Source organism: Sceloporus occidentalis, unplaced genomic scaffold (genome assembly GCF_023333645.1).
Source record: "Sceloporus occidentalis isolate IW3139 unplaced genomic scaffold, rSceOcc1.0.p SCAF_1, whole genome shotgun sequence".
Taxonomy (NCBI): Eukaryota; Metazoa; Chordata; class Lepidosauria; order Squamata; family Phrynosomatidae; genus Sceloporus; species Sceloporus occidentalis.
Window position 1 is genome coordinate 24,222,364 of NW_028316981.1, and position 17,153 is coordinate 24,239,516.

Consider the following 17,153-nt stretch of genomic DNA (forward strand, 5'->3'; position numbering starts at 1 on the left):
GCCAAGTCATTTATTGCCAAATTGAGTCCAAGTTGAGTCACTGAAGAAACTTAGTACAAGTCAATCAACTCATTCTGTATCACTGTGAAAGGTATTGAGGCAGTGAACAATAAATATAACCTCAAACAAATAAGAGTAGTGCAATAGTAAGGAGAAGAAAGGGAATGATGATAATAATGCAATAATAAAAGTCACTTTTAAAAACATGTAAGGCAGATTCCCCATCTTAAAATGCCTGGACAGTCAGAAGATAAAATTATCTTCAGCCAAAATTATTGCAGAGTTGGTATCAATCACATTTCCATGAGTGTAACTCTTCCTAGTCTTACAAAAACTTATGTTATCAAGCTCTTTCTCTCAGTTAATCGCAAAGGTGCTACAGTATCTGTTTGCATACCTTTGAGATGTTGCTCAGTTCCTGTTTTTACATGTTCCATTTTTTAAATTCTGGAGAATTACAGGCAAGGAAAAGACTCCCACTTCCTGTGAGTTAGAACTTTGGTTTTTCAACTCTTTGATGGATTTCTTTGGGTTTACTGGACAAAAGGAGAAAATGAAGTTGTTTCTTTGAGGGTGATGTACAAGAAATGCTATGAGAAAGGTCTGAGTATCATGAAACTTTGAAGTATAGAGAGTTTCAAAGAAATTTTATCATTAAAAATGGCAAAAAGTGGCCAAGGTTTTTGGTCCAATAGTTAATACAGGGAAGTTTTAACTGGACTTTTAACTTCCTGCAGTTACAGTCAGATTCTTAGAATCATAGAGTTGGAAGAGAATGCACGGGCCATCCAGTCCAACCCCCTGCTATGCAGGAAATCCAAAACAAAGCATCCCCAGCAGATGGCCATCTAGCCTCTGCTTAAAGACCTCCAAGGAAGGAGACTCCACTACACTCCAAGGAAGGAGTGTGTTCCACTGTCGAACAGCCCTTTTTGTAGTTCTTCCTAATGTTGAGGTGGAATCTCTTTTCCTGTAGCTTGCATCCATTGTTCCGGGTCCTGTTCTCTGGAGCGGCAGAAAACAAGCTTGCTCCCTCCTCAATATGACATCCTTTCAAATATTTAAACAGGGCTATCATATCGCCTCTTAACCTTCTCTTCTCCAGGCTAAACATTCCCAGCTCCCTGAGTCGTTCCTCATAGGGCAAGGTTTCCAGACCTTTCACCATTTTCGTCACCCTCCTCTGGACACACTCCAGTTTCTCAATGTCTTTTTTGAATTGTGGTGCCCAGAACTGGACACAATATTCTAGGTGAGGCCTGACCAGAGCAGAATACAGTGGCACTATTACGTCTCTTGATCTAGACACTATACTTTTATTGATGCAGCCTAAAATTGCATTGGCCTTTTTAGCTGCAGCATCACACTGTTGACTCATGTTCAACTTGTGGTCTACTTGGACTCCCAGATCCCTTTCACATGTAGTTTCATTCAGCCAGGTATCCCCCATCCTATATCTGTGCATTTCATTTTTCTGCCCTAAGTGCAGTACCTTACATTTCTCTGTGTTGAATTTCATTTTGTTAGCTTTGGCCCAGCTTTCTAGTCTATTCAGATCATTTTGAATGTTGATCCTGTCCTCTGGAGTATTAGCTATTCCTCCTAATTTGGTGTCATCTGCAAATTTGATAAGTATGCTCCCAATTCTGTCATCCAGGTCATTGATAAAGATGTTGAATAACACTGGGCCCAGGACAGAGCCCTGTGGGACCCCACTGGTCACTTCTCTCCAGGCTGAAAAAGAGCCACTGTTGAGCACCCTTTGGGTTCGGCCGGTCAACCAATTACAGATCCATTTAACAGTTACTTTGTCTAGCCCACATTTTACATGCTTGTTTGCAAGAATGTCATGGGAAACCTTGTCTTCATTGGTTGGCTATGCCTCTCCCCAGATATCAGTCCATGTTTCTCTGTTCTCCTGCAAATTCTCTCTAATTCCAAATCCCATACTCAGAAATCCCATACTTTGCGAAATACCTTCCCTTCCAATCAGTACAAAGTATAAAATGTATAATGTAAACATTTTATATCAGGTCAGATACTACCTGGGTGTGTGTTTGTTTGTTTTGGTTTCATAGTTGTCTACCAGAGAATGCTGAAGCCATAGGGAGCAATGTTGCTTCTTCTTTTCTTTCTAGGAGGAAGAGCAAACAGGCCCTGAAGGACTACAAGAAGGTTCAGATCCAGCTGGAAAATCTGGAAACAAGTGTCCGGGACCGATGCAAAAAAGAATTCACAGGTAGAGGAATTGGAGGGAGTGCTCTGGCCTCCACCACTGGTGATGTGGAATCCTCTCAGGGCCCACACCTTAAGGCAGGCTTTTCCAATGCAAGGTCCCTCCAGGTGTGTTTGGACTACAGCACCTCTCATCTCAGTCTTGCTGTCTGGGGTTGATGGAATGTAGAATCCAAACACATTTCAGGGTTATGTGCCAGGCTGAGGAAACCAGCTATAACAAATTGCTTTCTTACCTGCCCCAGGATTGTTTAACTGCCCAGTTTAAGGCAGCTGCTATTAGGTATGGGGGCCCATGGAGTTGGGGGAAACTAGTCCTGCCTGAAGCCAAGGTGAGTGGATAACCATATGAATGAGTATTGGGATGTAGTGTGGGAACCAAAAAGAAGACATGACGAACTGGCCAAGAGAGTCCTGCTGAGGCTATGGATTAACTAGTGTTATAATGTGTGTAATGTGCTAGGAAACCATTCATATGAATACTCGTTCATGTGGTTATCCACTCACCTTGGCTTTAAGTAACATCCCTCCTGCCTTGCCCACCAACAAATAGAATTAAAACTGAATGTGTCACGTCATCTTCACACCCACAAAGTTTTGCATTCTTACGGACATTCCCACACACAGACTGCTATATAGGTCTGTCGCTGGACTTTCCACTCTGCCTCTTGCATCTGAGGAAGTAGGCTCAAGTCTATCCAAGCTCATGCTACCAATTTCTCTCTATCAGTTAGTCTCACAGGTGCTATAAGATCCCTTTGCATACTGGAATTATTGTGTTGTACTGTGTGGTGTGGAAAGACCCTTAGTTTGAAATTCCTCAGAACACCATGGTTAGTAGCTATAGCAGGGGAAGGACTGTTGTTCAGTTGCAGAGCACATGCTTTGGATGCACAACTCCCGGGTTCAAGTGACCAAAGGATCAGATAGGAGTTGAGGGCAAAGACTGTTTTCTTCTTGAGAACCTGGAAAAGTACTGCCAGTCAGTGCAATCTAGGCTGGATAGACAATTGGCTTGGCTTCCTATATTCCTCTCCTTCAGACCTCTTCCCCATAATATAGGTGCTTCCTTTCTTTCCAGACCTCATGACAGAAATGATGGATCTTACCAGTGACTTAGTTGGGACTGGGATTCCATTCTTGGATTACAAAACCTATGCTGAACGCATCTTCTTCCCTGGTCACCGTGAGTCGCCATTACAAAGGGATCTGGATGTGCCAGAATCTCGGAGACAGACGGTTGAACAGGGCCTGGTGCAGCTCTCCAATCTCCTCAACAGCAAGCTCTTTCTTACCAAGGTATGTTGATTAAAATGTAAGTAAATGTGTGTTTTCTATAAAAAGGTATCATTAATGTTAATTTTGGAGTTTAAATTGAATAAGTGATTATATCATTCACATCATGGATATAATAGTGTCAGAAGAGAGGCAGTTTTATTCAAATGTCAATTGACTTGGGTTATGCAGTTGTCCCTCAGTATCCATGGATTCTCCATCAACGGATTCAAAGATCCACAGCTTGAAAATATTCCAAATTTCCCAAATCCCAAAACGCAAACCTTGATTTTGCCATTTTATATACGAGACACCATTTTACTACACCATTGAACATCCATGGATGTTGATACCAAAGGGGGTCCTGGAATCAAACCCCAGTGAATACCAAGGGCCCACTGTTGTTATCAGTACCACAGGATAGAGATATTTGGGCTGTTTAAACCACTCCCTGAATGGATTGAGTGGAGACCTTAGAAAGTGTTACGATGAGGTCACAAACTGTAAAAAATATAATAAACATGTAATGAGAAAAGCTCTACTCAAAATATGGAACAAAAATTTTATATATATATATATGTGTGTGTGTACACACACACACACACACACACACACACACACACACATATATATATATATATTCCGAGGTGGACCTCTGCTCTAGAGGCTATCTACAAAACAGGGAAATCTTGCAAAGGGAGATGGATCACCTAATGATATTCGAGCTAAAAACGGAGAAGAAGAAAGAATGAAAACAATAAAGGAACTACAGGAAGAAGGAATAGAATTATGATAGTCAACATATTACCAAATTAGAGGAAGACTCCAAAAAGATATTAAGAATATAGGAATTGAAAGAGAAACAAATGAATTAGACAAAATTATATCTCAAGATAAAAAAATGATAACTAAAATATACAAGATATTCCTCGACATAGAATTGAAAGAAGAGACAGTAAAAGTAAACATGGTAAAATGGATGCAGGATATGGGCTATCAAATAACATTAGAAAGTTGGGGAAAAGTTTGGATGAAAAATTTAAGATTTACTAAAAGTGTTCACCTAATAGAGAACTATTATAAATTGTTTTAGAGATGGCATCTATCACCATTAAAATAACTGGCTAAGATAAGAGGAAACAAAGATAGCAGTTGCTGGAAATGTAAACAACCCAATGCATCTTATTATCATATGTGGTGAGAGTGTATTGAAGCGTTTCAATTCTGGAATCTGATTCATGCCAAAATTCAGGATATTATGCAAACTGAATTTGAATTAAACCCTAAACTATTCTTACTAAATATTACAGAAGATATAAAAGGAAAACTAAATCAAGAAGAAGAAAGTGTTATTTTGTATTTAGTTATAGCAGCTTGCCTGATATTTGCAAGACATTGGAAAATAATAAGCACGGATTTATTAGAAGAATGGATTATGAAAGTATATGATTTATCTATAATGGACAAGTTGACAGTGGTGATAAGTGGGACAACTGAGCAACAATTTCTGAGGAAATGGGAAAAGGTTAATAAGTTATGGGATTGAAAGTCCTCAGATTTAAGATAGAATATTATATTTCTTGCCTTTACTTTTCAATTAATAATGGAATATATCAATGGCAATATAGGTGACCTTATAAAGAAAAGATGTTTCTGTATATAATTTATTGTGATATACTGAAGCTCACAATGTAATTATAACCAAGCTATTATTTTAAATATAATTTTTTTAAAAATCTACTTTTTGGACTACAGCTTTCAGAATCCCTATCTGGAGGATGCTGGGAACTTGCCTGGGGGATTCTGGGAGCTGTAGTCTAAAAATTAACTTACCAGGTTCTCTTTGAGTGAATACACGAAGAACAAATGGGATAGTGGCTGCTGACCAAATACATTTCATACTGATGTGGTGTCCATGTCTGGCATTCTTGACATGTACAGCTATATACATGCAGAACCTCTTCCTCATTTTTCCTGAAAAATCAGTGGCCAACAAATGCATTTCTGCTACCCTGTCACATCTTTATTATGTGTTTCAGGTGTCATTTTAAGATCTCCATAATCTTTAAGGTGTTGAGCCTCTCGTTCACTTCAGTATCTTCTTCATACAGATGCTTGCCATTTGACAATTCTTAATTTGATGCTACTGTACTTTCTTAATTTGTTCCCCTGTTGATTTCAACAACTTTGTGTGTGTGTGAAAGTTAGGTGTCAACTTTCTTGCATTTCTGAGAGTGGCTCACCAGCCAATTACAATAGCTGCCCCCCTCCCCCAGCCAGAAGAAATTATTGCTTATGGAAAACAGTGCCTTATTTGGCCTTTTTCCTTTTCCTAGTTTATCCACACCTTGGAAATCCAGCGCACATTCTCTCCGAGAGATCGGGCCTATGTTGCATCACTTCTCACAGTCTCGTTGCATGGGAAACTTGAGTACTTCACAGACATCCTCAAGACACTCCTGAATGACTTGGTGGAGCAGTATGTAGCCAAGAATCCTAAGCTGATGCTGAGAAGGTGAGAGATTTGGTCAGGAGAGGGAAGGTAAACGGATTAATCAAATTCATGAAGGACAAGTCTATTAATACAGTCAGCCCTCCATATCCAATGGGTTCAACCATCCATGGATTCAACAATCCGGGCTTAAATATTCAAAAAAATATAAATCTCAAAAAGCAAACCTTGATTTTACCATTTTCTATAAGGGGCACCATTTTACTTTGCCATTGTATTTTATGGGACTTGACCATCCACAGGTTTTGGTATCCATGGGGAGTCATGGAACCAAACCCCAGTGGAAACAAAGGACCCACGTAATCACAACTCTCTGCTATCACCATGATTAAAGATGATGTGCTTCTAAAGACATGTTGCTTGGGGACAGAGGTTATCTCCAGAAAGAACACAATCATAATAAATCTGGATTCTTTTTTAGGACAGAAACAGTGGTTGAAAAGTTGCTGACCAACTGGATGTCCATCTGCCTCTATGCATTTGTAAGGGTAAGACATGTACCTAACTGTTTGTGCAGAGAAGAAATAAAGATGTCATACCTGACATATAATTCAGCCCTGTAGCTCTCTGTTCTGTCTCCTAATATTAGCTGAACAAGATGGGGGCAGATTCTTTAATGGAGGCACATATAAGATGCGATAGAATTTCCAAGGATTCGATACAATAAGGGTAGCAAGAGAAGGTGACATATCAGGATGATTTATTCTTCAGAACTGTGAAATGGAAACCCATAAGACTTGTCCCCTGTTGACACTGGCACCTAGGCTTCTTCTAGCAACAACTTCTGCTGTTGATGCATGCAGGTTGTTGTTATGTGCCTCCAAGTCATTTTTTGGCTTATGGTGACCCTAAGGTGACGCTATCGTTTTATTGGCAGGTTTGCTCAGAGGGAGTTTGCCATTGCCATCAGAGTCATAGTCCAACATTAAAACCACTACATCATGCTGGTTGGTTGCTGGATAATTCATCTTTTACTCACAATTGAGCTGCAGTGAACTAAGGGCCATCACTAGGAAGTGTGGAGCATGCCAGGTGACCCCTCAAAAGGTGGTACCACCTGTTGGTGTCATCTGGTGCACTGGCAGTGTCACCCTCTGTGCTGGTGGAAAGAGACTCCCTTACAAGTCTGGTGGGTCTGCTGACTGGGGGGGGGGGGGGGGGGAATAAAAAGAGTTGCCTCCCTCTGCTGCTCGCCCAGCAGCTCCACTAGACCTGGAAAAGGTTGCAGTGTGGCAGCAGCTGCCCACCCCCATCAGTGGGTACTAGTGGGACTGGGCTGCCTTCTTGTGGTGTTTTTGGCTAGGCAGTAAAGAGAGTTGCCTTCCTTTGCCGCCCAGCCAGCAGCTCTGCTAAACCCAGAAAGGGCTGTTGAAGAGAGGAAGCAGATATTAAAAATGATCGGTACTAGGTGTAAGATATACTAGGTACACCACTGAGTGAACTGATTGATCAAAGATCAGTCTTGAGCCTTCTTTCTTTTCAAACCTGAGACCCAACTTTAGCCTATACAGGCATCTTCATAGATGTATATGCCCCTATAGTTGTGTGGCAGTAACTTTGCTGGTACGAGCCAGTTTAGATCAGGCTGGACCAGCCCACTAATTCACAACCAGTTATTGAAGTGACATTTTCACCAGCCAAATTCTGATGCTCCATAATAGTGAACAGCAATGCCAGAAGTCCTGTATGATAGCTGAAAGGCCTTCTCTGTTTCTCTGCTAGGACTCTGTTGGTGAGCCCCTCTATATGCTCTTCCGAGGGATCAAGCACCAGGTGGACAAGGGGCCAGTGGACTGGGTAACAGGGAAAGCTAAATACACCTTGAACGACAACCGCCTTCTCCGAGAGGACCTGGAATATCGCACACTGGTGAGAATGCTACTGAAGTATGGCTGGGAAAAGGTCCAGCTAGAGCCAATTTTGGGACCTTCATTTCAGCCATATCCTTTTGGTCAGCCACAGAGTCCAGGATGAATCTTCCCAGTGATATTGCCATCCAGAAGTGAGCAGCCCTATTTCAAAATGTTCAGAGCTCTATATAGCCAGAACACACAGCTCCTTCTTGCCTCAATTCTGGCCATTCCAACTCCTAGGGTTCCCATATTCCCAAAGCCAGGTGCCATATTCTGCATATTATGGAAGTGTGCATAATATGCAAATGATATGCATTATGCAAAATTTAATATTATACAATGAATCACATTAATTGTTGCATTGTTTTTCTACCACTATGTTTCATCCTTGACATTGTAAGCATTTACCTGCGAGAGCCACTACAGTTTAACAGTTAAAGACTGCTAAACTTGATACAGAGAGACCTAAATTCAAATTCCTACTTGGTCACACTTGGTTACAACTGAGGTGAGCAACTACCTAAAGTTTAGGGCTGTGCTGTGTCATGGAGGATGACATCCCCTACTGTGCTTACTGCATCCTCCCTCCATTTTTAACTCTAATTTCTTTTAACTCAAAATGCCCTCTGCTACCCATATCTAATCTGGGAATATGGCAACCCTACTTATTCTGCATGATGGAAGCTGGGGTGTTGTTGTTTTTTTCCTTTCTTTTCTTTTCTGGTTGACTCTTATTTCAGGAAATAAATGGTTCCAACACCAAGGTTGTCAAAATAAAGATTATGCAGAATAACATCAACAAGATTAAAAGTTTCTTCACCCCATCCAATGATAAACTTTTGTAAATTCACGTTTACATTCAGGTTTAATTCTGCTTTTGGGGGCTGTTTGGGGAAAGCATCCATGTTGATTTCTCATGCAAGTTCAAATCCCACTAAGCTGTAAAGTGTATCAGGAGATCTTGAGCCAATTGCTATGTTTTACTCTTAACTCACCTCAAAAAGGAGTAGCTCTCTGTATACTTTCTTTAGTTCCTTGAAGGAGAAGGAGGTGATATAAACTCATTAAATGAAAACTAAAGATGCCCAAGAAGGAAAGCATTTTCATAAAAGATAGGTAGATAGAAGAAGGGTTGAATTACACACACACACCCCTTTCGCCCGGATCTGTTCATCAATTATCATTTGCAAATTTCACCCCACTGTACCTCTTATATAGGTTTTATGAGAGTACACTTAGTTTTAGGATTTCTGTTTGGTTCTAGCTCAGTAGCTGAGGTTTGGGTCCTATGCACTGGCCCTGGGCTGTTCTTTTGGGTCACAATAACATTAAGACATCATTAGCTCTTAACCTGTGGCTAGAAGGAGAGATGACCAAGTGGAGTGCACAGAGCATGGGAAATAAGCAAGATGAACTCGCACTCCTAGTACAACAAAGCAAATATGATATAATAGGCATCACTGAAACCTGGTGGGATGAGTCTCATGATTGGAATGTGGAAATAGAGGGGTATAACCTTATTAAGAGAAATAGGCCAAACAGGAAAGGAGGAGGAATAGCACTATATGTCAGAGATATTTACACCAGTGAAGAGATCCTGGACATCAATCATGGAAGCCAGGTGGAGAGCATCTGGATAAGAATCAAAGGGGAGGGAAACAACAAGGGTGTTACGGTGGGAGTCTACTACAGACCCCTAAGTCAGACTGAGGAATTGGATGATATCTTTCTAGAACAGATGACCACACAGTCAGAAAAGAGAGATGTAGTAGTGATGGGCGACTTCAACTATCCTGATATTTGCTGGAAGTCAAACTCAGCAAAATCCTCAAGGTCTAGCAAATTCCTCACTTGCCTGGAAGACAATTTCATGGTCCAAAAGGTGGAAGAGGCAACAAGGGGGTCAGCTATTTTAGATCTGATCCTAACCAACAAGGATGACTTGGTTAATGGGGTGCAAGTGGTGGGATCATTAGGTGGAAGTGACCATGTTCTCTTGGAGTTTGTAATACAGTGGAAAGGAGAAGCTAGGCAGAGTCAGACACGCATCCTAGACTTTAGGAGAGTGGATTTCAGTAAACTTAGAGAAGTATTGAGGGCGATTCCATGGTCAGAAATACTAAAAGATAAAGGAGTTCAGGACGGATGGGACTTTCTCAAAAGGGAGATACTGAAGGCACAATTTCAAACAGTTCCAGTGATAAAGAAAAACGGGAGGTGTCTCAAGAAACCAGGATGGATGACTAAGGAACTTTCAACCGAGCTAAGTTTGAAACGGAACATGTATAAGAAATGGAAAAAGGGGGAAATCACGAAAAAGGAATTCAAAGAAATAGCAGGCATGTGTAGGGGTAAAGTCAGAAAAGCTAAAGCGCAGAATGAACTCAGGCTTGCTAGAGAGGTTAAGAACAATAAAAAGGGCTTTTTTGGATATGTCCACAGCAAGAGGAAGAAGAAGGAAACGGTAGGGCCACTGCGTGGAGAAGATGGCAAAATGCTAACAGGAGATAGAGAAAAGGCAGAATTACTCAACACCTTCTTTGCCTCAGTCTTCTCAGAAAAGGCAAAGGGTGCTCAACCTGAGGATAATGGAGCAGAGGACAGAATAGGGGAATTTCAGCACAGAATAAGTAAAGAGATAGTAGAGGAACACCTTGTTAATCTAAATGAATTTAAGTCTCCGGGACCAGATGAACTCCATCCAAGGGTATTAAAAGAACTGGCAAAAATAATATCGGAGCCATTGGCAATCATATTTGAAAACTCCTGGAGAACAGGAGAGATCCCAGCAGACTGGCGAAGGGCAAACGTTGTCCCCATCTTCAAAAAGGGGAAAAAAGAGGATCCCAACAATTATCGTCCAGTTAGTCTGACATCAGTTCTAGGAAAGATTCTAGAGCAGATCATTAAACAGAGAGTCTGTGAACATCTAGAAGGCAATGCCATAATCACAAAAAGTCAACATGGGTTTCAGAGAAACAAGTCATGCCAGACAAATCTAATCTCTTTCTTTGATAAAATTACCAGCTTGGTAGATGAAGGGAATGCTGTGGATATAGTATATCTTGATTTCAGTAAGGCCTTTGACAAGGTTTCCCATGACATTCTTGCAAACAAGCTTGTAAAATGTGGGCTAGAAAAAAGAACTGTTAAATGGATCTGTAATTGGTTGACCGGCCGAACCCAAAGGGTGCTCAACAATGGCTCCTTTTCATCCTGGAGAGAAGTGACCAGTGGGGTCCCACAGGGCTCTGTCCTGGGCCCAGTGCTATTCAACATCTTTATCAATGGTCTGGATGACAGAATTGGGAGCATACTTATCAAATTTGCAGATGACACCAAATTAGAGGGAATAGCTAATACCCCAGAGGAGAGGATCAAGATTCAAAATGACCTGAATAGACTAGAAAGCTGGGCCAAAGCTAACAAAATGAAATTCAACACAGAGAAATGTAAGGTATTGCACTTAGGGCGGAAAAATAAAATGCACAGATATAGGATGGGTGACACCTGGCTGAATGAAACTACGTGTGAAAGGGATCTAGGAGTCCAAGTAGACCACAAGTTGAACATGAGTGAACAGTGTGATGCGGCAGCTAAAAAGGCCAATGCTATTTTAGGCTGCATCAATAGAAGTATAGTGTCTAGATCAAGAGAAGTAATAGTGCCATTGTATTCTGCTTTGTTCAGGCCCCACCTAGAATATTGTGTCCCGTTCTGGGCGCCACAATTCAGAAAGGACATTGAGAAACTGGAGCGTGTCCAAAGGAGGACGACAAAAATGATGAAGGGTCTGGAAACCATGCCCTATGAGGAACGACTTAGGGAGCTGGGGATGTTTAGCCTGGAGAAAAGAAGGTTAAGAGGTGATATGATAGCCCTGTTTAAATATTTGAAAGGATGTCATATTGAGGAGGGAGCAAGCTTGTTTTCTGCTGCTCCAGAGAACAGGACCCAGAACAATGGATGCAAGCTACAGGAAAAGAGATTCCACCTGAACATTAGGAGGAACTTCCTGACAGTAAGGGCTGTTCGACAGTGGAATGCACTTCCTCGGAAGGTGATAGAGTCTCCTTCCTTGGAGGTCTTTAAACAGAGGCTGGATGGCCATCTGTCAGGGATGCTTTGATTTGGATTTCCTGCATGGCAGGGGGTTGGACTGGACGGCCCTAGTGGTCTCTTCCAACTCTACGATTCTATGATTCTATGAGGCAACTTGCCTTCTTGATTGACTGATTTATTAACTGATTGGTTGGTTGGTTGATTTGCAGACACTGACCGTCTTGGCTCAAGCTGGGAGCACAGTGGGAGGCACAGAAGGTGCCCAGGGAGTTTTGGTGAAGGGTTTGGACTGTGACACAATCACCCAGGTGAAAGAGAAGATCCTTGACCAGATTTACAAAGGGACACCTTATTGCCATCGACCAGACCCTGACACTCTTGACCTGGGTGAGTAGTAGTCTTAGTGGTCCTGGAAAAAGCATATTTTTACAGTGGATTGGCAGTCCCCTTAATGGAAACCCACTAGCCTGCCTCCTGTATCTGCAGCTTTGTGTTTTTCCTCCACTCCACCCCTATACCTGAGCAGAAGCCAATTTCTACAAATGGCTAGCCACCTGCAAACAAATGCCATCCAACCACTTCCAAGTCAACCCTAGGTGGTCAACAGGAAGGTGTTGTGGGGAGACACCAGCAGGACAATATTGAATATCTAGCTGCAGATAACAGATAAGAGCCGGTGTCCTCCTACCCTCCTAGTGGGTGTGAAGGAGATGGTCTTTGCTCCATTATGTTCTCAAACATGACTATTTTTTTTCTTTTCTTTGTTTGTTTGTTTGCATTTCTGTGTCCAATGGTGCCAGAATGGAGATCAGGGCTGGCAGGGCACCTCATTCTCTCTGATGAGGATGTGACTTCAGTTGTCCAGGGCAATTGGAAGCGTCTCAACACGCTACAACACTACAAGGTAAGGTGTTCATTTCTTTGTTAGTTTGACTGCCTTTTTAGTTTACTCTTCATAGCTTGACTTAATGTCTGCATGAGCAGCCCATACTGATTTCTCGGTAAGTGCCTGTTTTGAAGCAGGCCCTTTGAACGTAACACTTTGTGGCTAATTTTGGGCTGGCAAGATCCAATGAAAGAAATGTCCTGTTTTGTGGCATGAGGTTATTACAGATAGCCCTTTAGTCTTCTCATCATATTCATATCATCATATGCAAATTTGCATGAGAAATTTGCAGTCTTATTCCAGATGGATGAAATTTATTCCCAGTTCCTTATTTGCACAAAACGGCAAAACAGTGCCAAATCATCCAGATGAATAAGAACACAAGGGTCCAAAATACACTGCAGAAATAATCCGGTTTGAGACTGCTTTAACTGCTCTGGCTCAGTGCTAGGAATCCTTGGAATTGTAGTTTATTGTGGCACCAGAGCTATCTGACAGAGAAGGCTAAATGTCTCACAAAACTACAGTTCCTAGAATTCCCTAACATTGAGCCAGGGCAATTAAAGCAGTCTCAAAATTGATTATTTCTGAAGTATGTTTTAGACCAAGCTTTAAAAGTCCCTGCATTTGTCTGTCTACTGTAGATGTACTCCTGAAGCTGCGAAAGTTATGTTTTTGGATGACATCTCCCAGAAACCACCACTGTTGCACTAGCCATACTGGCTGGGGAGGTTCTGGGAGCTGTAGGCCCAAAAGGTAACCTTTTCAATAGCCGGTCTACTGTGCTTGGCAGCAACTTCCTTGAGACTCAGCCACAATCTTTTTGTCATCACATCTTCTGCATTTGTTTTAACTGGAGATGCCAAGGATTGAATCTAGGACCTTCTGGATGCAAAGTAGGTGACTTCCATGTCCTTCTCTAGATGTCTACCAGTTTGGGATACATTCTGTGAACATTGGTTTCGCTTTCCATGTTTCAGTTACTTACTAACTGAACACTCCCCTCCTCCCTCAACTTAAGATCAGTCTTCCACTTAATCTCTTTAGGTAGTTTATCTGAATATTGTTAATTTGTTTTGGAAAGGATGCAAACCAGCTAAAATGTTATTTTGACAATGACAAGTCAAGATATACACTTTCCCAAAATAGGTAAAAATAGTAAACATCGCACCACCATATCTTTCATATTGAAGGAGGCTTCCAGCTGAAATTTTATAGTGGAAGAACTTCTGCAGTGCCTTTTGATTGGCAACAAAAGGAATACTCTGCCTGGAAGCAACTGAAGCCTTCTGTTTAAAATAAAACAAAAAACAATTCTAGGCTACATATGCACTGTAGAAATAATGCAATTTGACACCACTTTGTCATGGCTCCATCCTATAGAATCCTGGGATTTGTCTAGGCAACAACGCTCTTTGGCAGAGAATGCTTAAAACTTGGTAAAAATTATAAATTCCAGGATTCTATGGGATAGAACTACAGCACTTAAAGTTTTGTCAAACTGCATTATTTCTACAGTATAGACGCGCCCAACAATTTTTATAGAAAATAAACCCACAAGTATATTGAGGAAGCAATACACAAGCTAAGGAAATGCAGATATATGTTCAAGTTCAGCTTTGACTCTGTGCACTATCCTTACATTGACACATCCCTGAGCATTTTCAAAGATATATATGCAGCTGAGCTATCCCAGCCTCTGGCTGACTCCTACTATGTCCAAAGCCCATTGGTGTTTCTACTATACAGGTGGAGCATACTGTGATTTGGTCCAGAGTATACTCATGTTTTTTCAAGTAACACTCTAGAAAATAATGGAGTGCATTTTCTTTCTCAGGTGCCCGATGGAGCCACTGTTGCCCTTGTTCCTCGTATGACCAAGCACCTTCCCAGGGAGAATCACGATTACATCCCTGGAGAGAGTGAGTCACTCCCAGTAATCATGGAAATAAACTAAATATTCCCCATTCTTTTTGGTAATATCACCAGTTTTTAATGGGCATTGTTGTTGTTGGGTTTTTTTCCCTGTTTTGTTTTTGTTCATTTATAATTGCAGTTGTTTATATTACAAACTGCTTTAAGAACGGAAAACCAGCAGAAAAATGCCCTGAAATAATTAAGTCAATAATTAAATAATATTGAGATTGAACTGGCTGATGGAGGAAAAAAATCCTGTGCATGTTTCCATACAAAATTTCTTGGTTTTATTATAGATTTTAAAAGGAGACTATGGGTGCATCTACATTAGAAATAATGCAATTTGACACCACTTTAACTGAGATGGTTCCATCCTACAGAATCTTGGGATTTGTAGTTTTGTGAGGCACCAGCACTCTTTGGTAGAGAAGGCTAAAGACCTTGTAAAACTACAAACTCTAGGATTCCACAGGATGGAACTACAGCACTTAAAGTGTTATCAAACTGCACTATTTCTACAGTGTAGATGCACCCAGAATCCTGGGATTTGTAGTTTGGTGAAGCATTTGGCCTGATGTATCAGAGAGCTTTGGTGCCTCGGCAAACTACAAATCTCAATAAAAGAAATTAAAGTATTGTCAAACTCCTTTAATTCCACAGCATGGCTACACCCTCAATCCTTCCACCCCTCCATCTCACAGAATTATTGTACATAAAAGTGGGATTCTTTGCTCTGGAAATCCAGGTAGACATCCTCTTTCATAGCATTCTATTGCAGGGTGAAGACCTCCTCATTTAAGAAGTCATTTTTTAAATTATTCATCTGCTGTATCTGCCTGTTTTATTACATTCCTGCTGCTTAGGGATTTTTGCTGTAGTTCATGACTGGTTTTACTGTATATACTCATAGTTTTTCGCTATATAGTCAACTTATAGTTGACCCATGGATATGTTGAGCGAAAAACTCTCATCCTTCCTCCCCCTCCGCTGCCCAGTTGTTCCCTTGGGAGACAGCCAGGATGGGGAAAGACTTGGGGGAAGAGTGCTTGCCCTGCCTCCTTGTTCCAACCCTGATTGTCTCCTAAGAGGTAACCATGTTGGGGACGTGACTTGGGAAGCCAACACCTGCCTTCCTCCCTCTTCCCAACCATGGCTGTTCTCCCAGGGTCAGCCATTGTGGGGAGGACGCTTTGAGGACAAGCACTTGCCTTCCCCCGATCATAATCATCCTCCGAAGGGTAGCCATGGTGGGTTTGGAGGGAAAGTGCTTGCCTTTCTCCCTCCTCCCAATCACTGCTATCCTCTGAAGGGTAGCCATGGTGTGGAGGACAGGCACTTGCCTTTCTCCCAATAACGGTTGTTCTGCAAAGGGCAGCCATGGTGGGGAGGACACTTGGAGGACAAGCACTTGCTTTCCTCCACAGCTGTCCTCCAAAGGGCAGTCATGGTCAGGGCGAGGTTTGCAGGGCAAGCGCTTGCCTTTCTCTTTCCTCCCTAGCCCTACTGTCCCTTCAGGAGACAGCCAGGCTGGGGAAGTTACCATATTGACCTGTTACCATTTTATAAGTCAACCTAAGCCTTTTGAGTGAATTTTTTTTTACAAAATTAGTTGACTTATACATGTTAAGTGCCCTGCGAGGTTTGGAACCACCAGTTGTTTCCCTGTCTATCTTTAAAGAAATCAAGAGATGCAGGTAGAATAACCATCTATACCATACAAAACTCTTTGGAGAAGGGGTGGGATCTAACTGGAATAAAGAAAGAGAATACTCTCTCCAACACCGCTTCCCAAACTTACACATTGCTTTCCATACTGTAGAGACTCCAATGCTGGAAGATGCTGATGAAGGTGGGATGAAGCTTTGGCATCTTGTGAAGCCCACTGAGGAGCCTGAGCTGCCAAAACATCGGCGAGGGAGCCTGCGGGAGCGAGAGAGAGCCAAGGCCATCCCAGAAATCTATCTAACCCGCCTCCTTTCCATGAAGGTAAAGGGGAACTCCTCAAGTTCTGGTCTTTTCTGTCTTCTTCATTTCTTTGCACCTATCCCTTCAGGTTTCAACCCTGTGCACACTGTCCTGGGAAGAAGCCCATAGGTAAACAGTGAGGTGTAGTGTTCAGTAAAAATGTATACAATTGCTCTGTTAGCCTAGATTTGACAAACTGATATGATCCAAAAGGGTTTCATCATAGGAACTAAAAATTAAAAGGGCAACATTAGAAGGCTTTTGTAACAGGAGAGAGTAAGGTGCAGCCCAAGGGCCACACATACCCCTCTAAGACCACTACAGATGCAGTCTCTCGTATCTGAAATGCTTGAGACCAGAAGTAGGGTATTCCCCCCGATTTTGGAATATTTGCACATACATAGATATCTTCTGGATCCACCATAGAAGGTGGTTTGAGTGTTGGACT

At 41.8% G+C, this 17,153-nt stretch overlaps 1 protein-coding gene across 4 annotated transcripts in view; it reads left to right on the top strand.

Annotated features, from left to right (window-relative positions):
• Positions 1 to 17,153, top strand: part of LOC149321215 (plexin-B1-like) — a 221,080-nt gene that overhangs the window by 196,872 nt on the left and 7,055 nt on the right. For all 4 annotated transcript variants that reach the window (XM_089517440.1, XM_089517430.1, XM_089517450.1 and 1 more), the window contains 9 exons: positions 2,139 to 2,239; positions 3,317 to 3,534; positions 5,847 to 6,025; positions 6,444 to 6,510; positions 7,745 to 7,891; positions 12,147 to 12,324; positions 12,738 to 12,841; positions 14,661 to 14,745; positions 16,560 to 16,726. In XM_089517440.1, the coding sequence (XP_089373566.1) occupies positions 2,139 to 2,239; positions 3,317 to 3,534; positions 5,847 to 6,025; positions 6,444 to 6,510; positions 7,745 to 7,891; positions 12,147 to 12,324; positions 12,738 to 12,841; positions 14,661 to 14,745; positions 16,560 to 16,726 (1,246 nt within the window). The remainder of the gene's footprint in view (positions 1 to 2,138; positions 2,240 to 3,316; positions 3,535 to 5,846; positions 6,026 to 6,443; positions 6,511 to 7,744; positions 7,892 to 12,146; positions 12,325 to 12,737; positions 12,842 to 14,660; positions 14,746 to 16,559; positions 16,727 to 17,153) is intronic.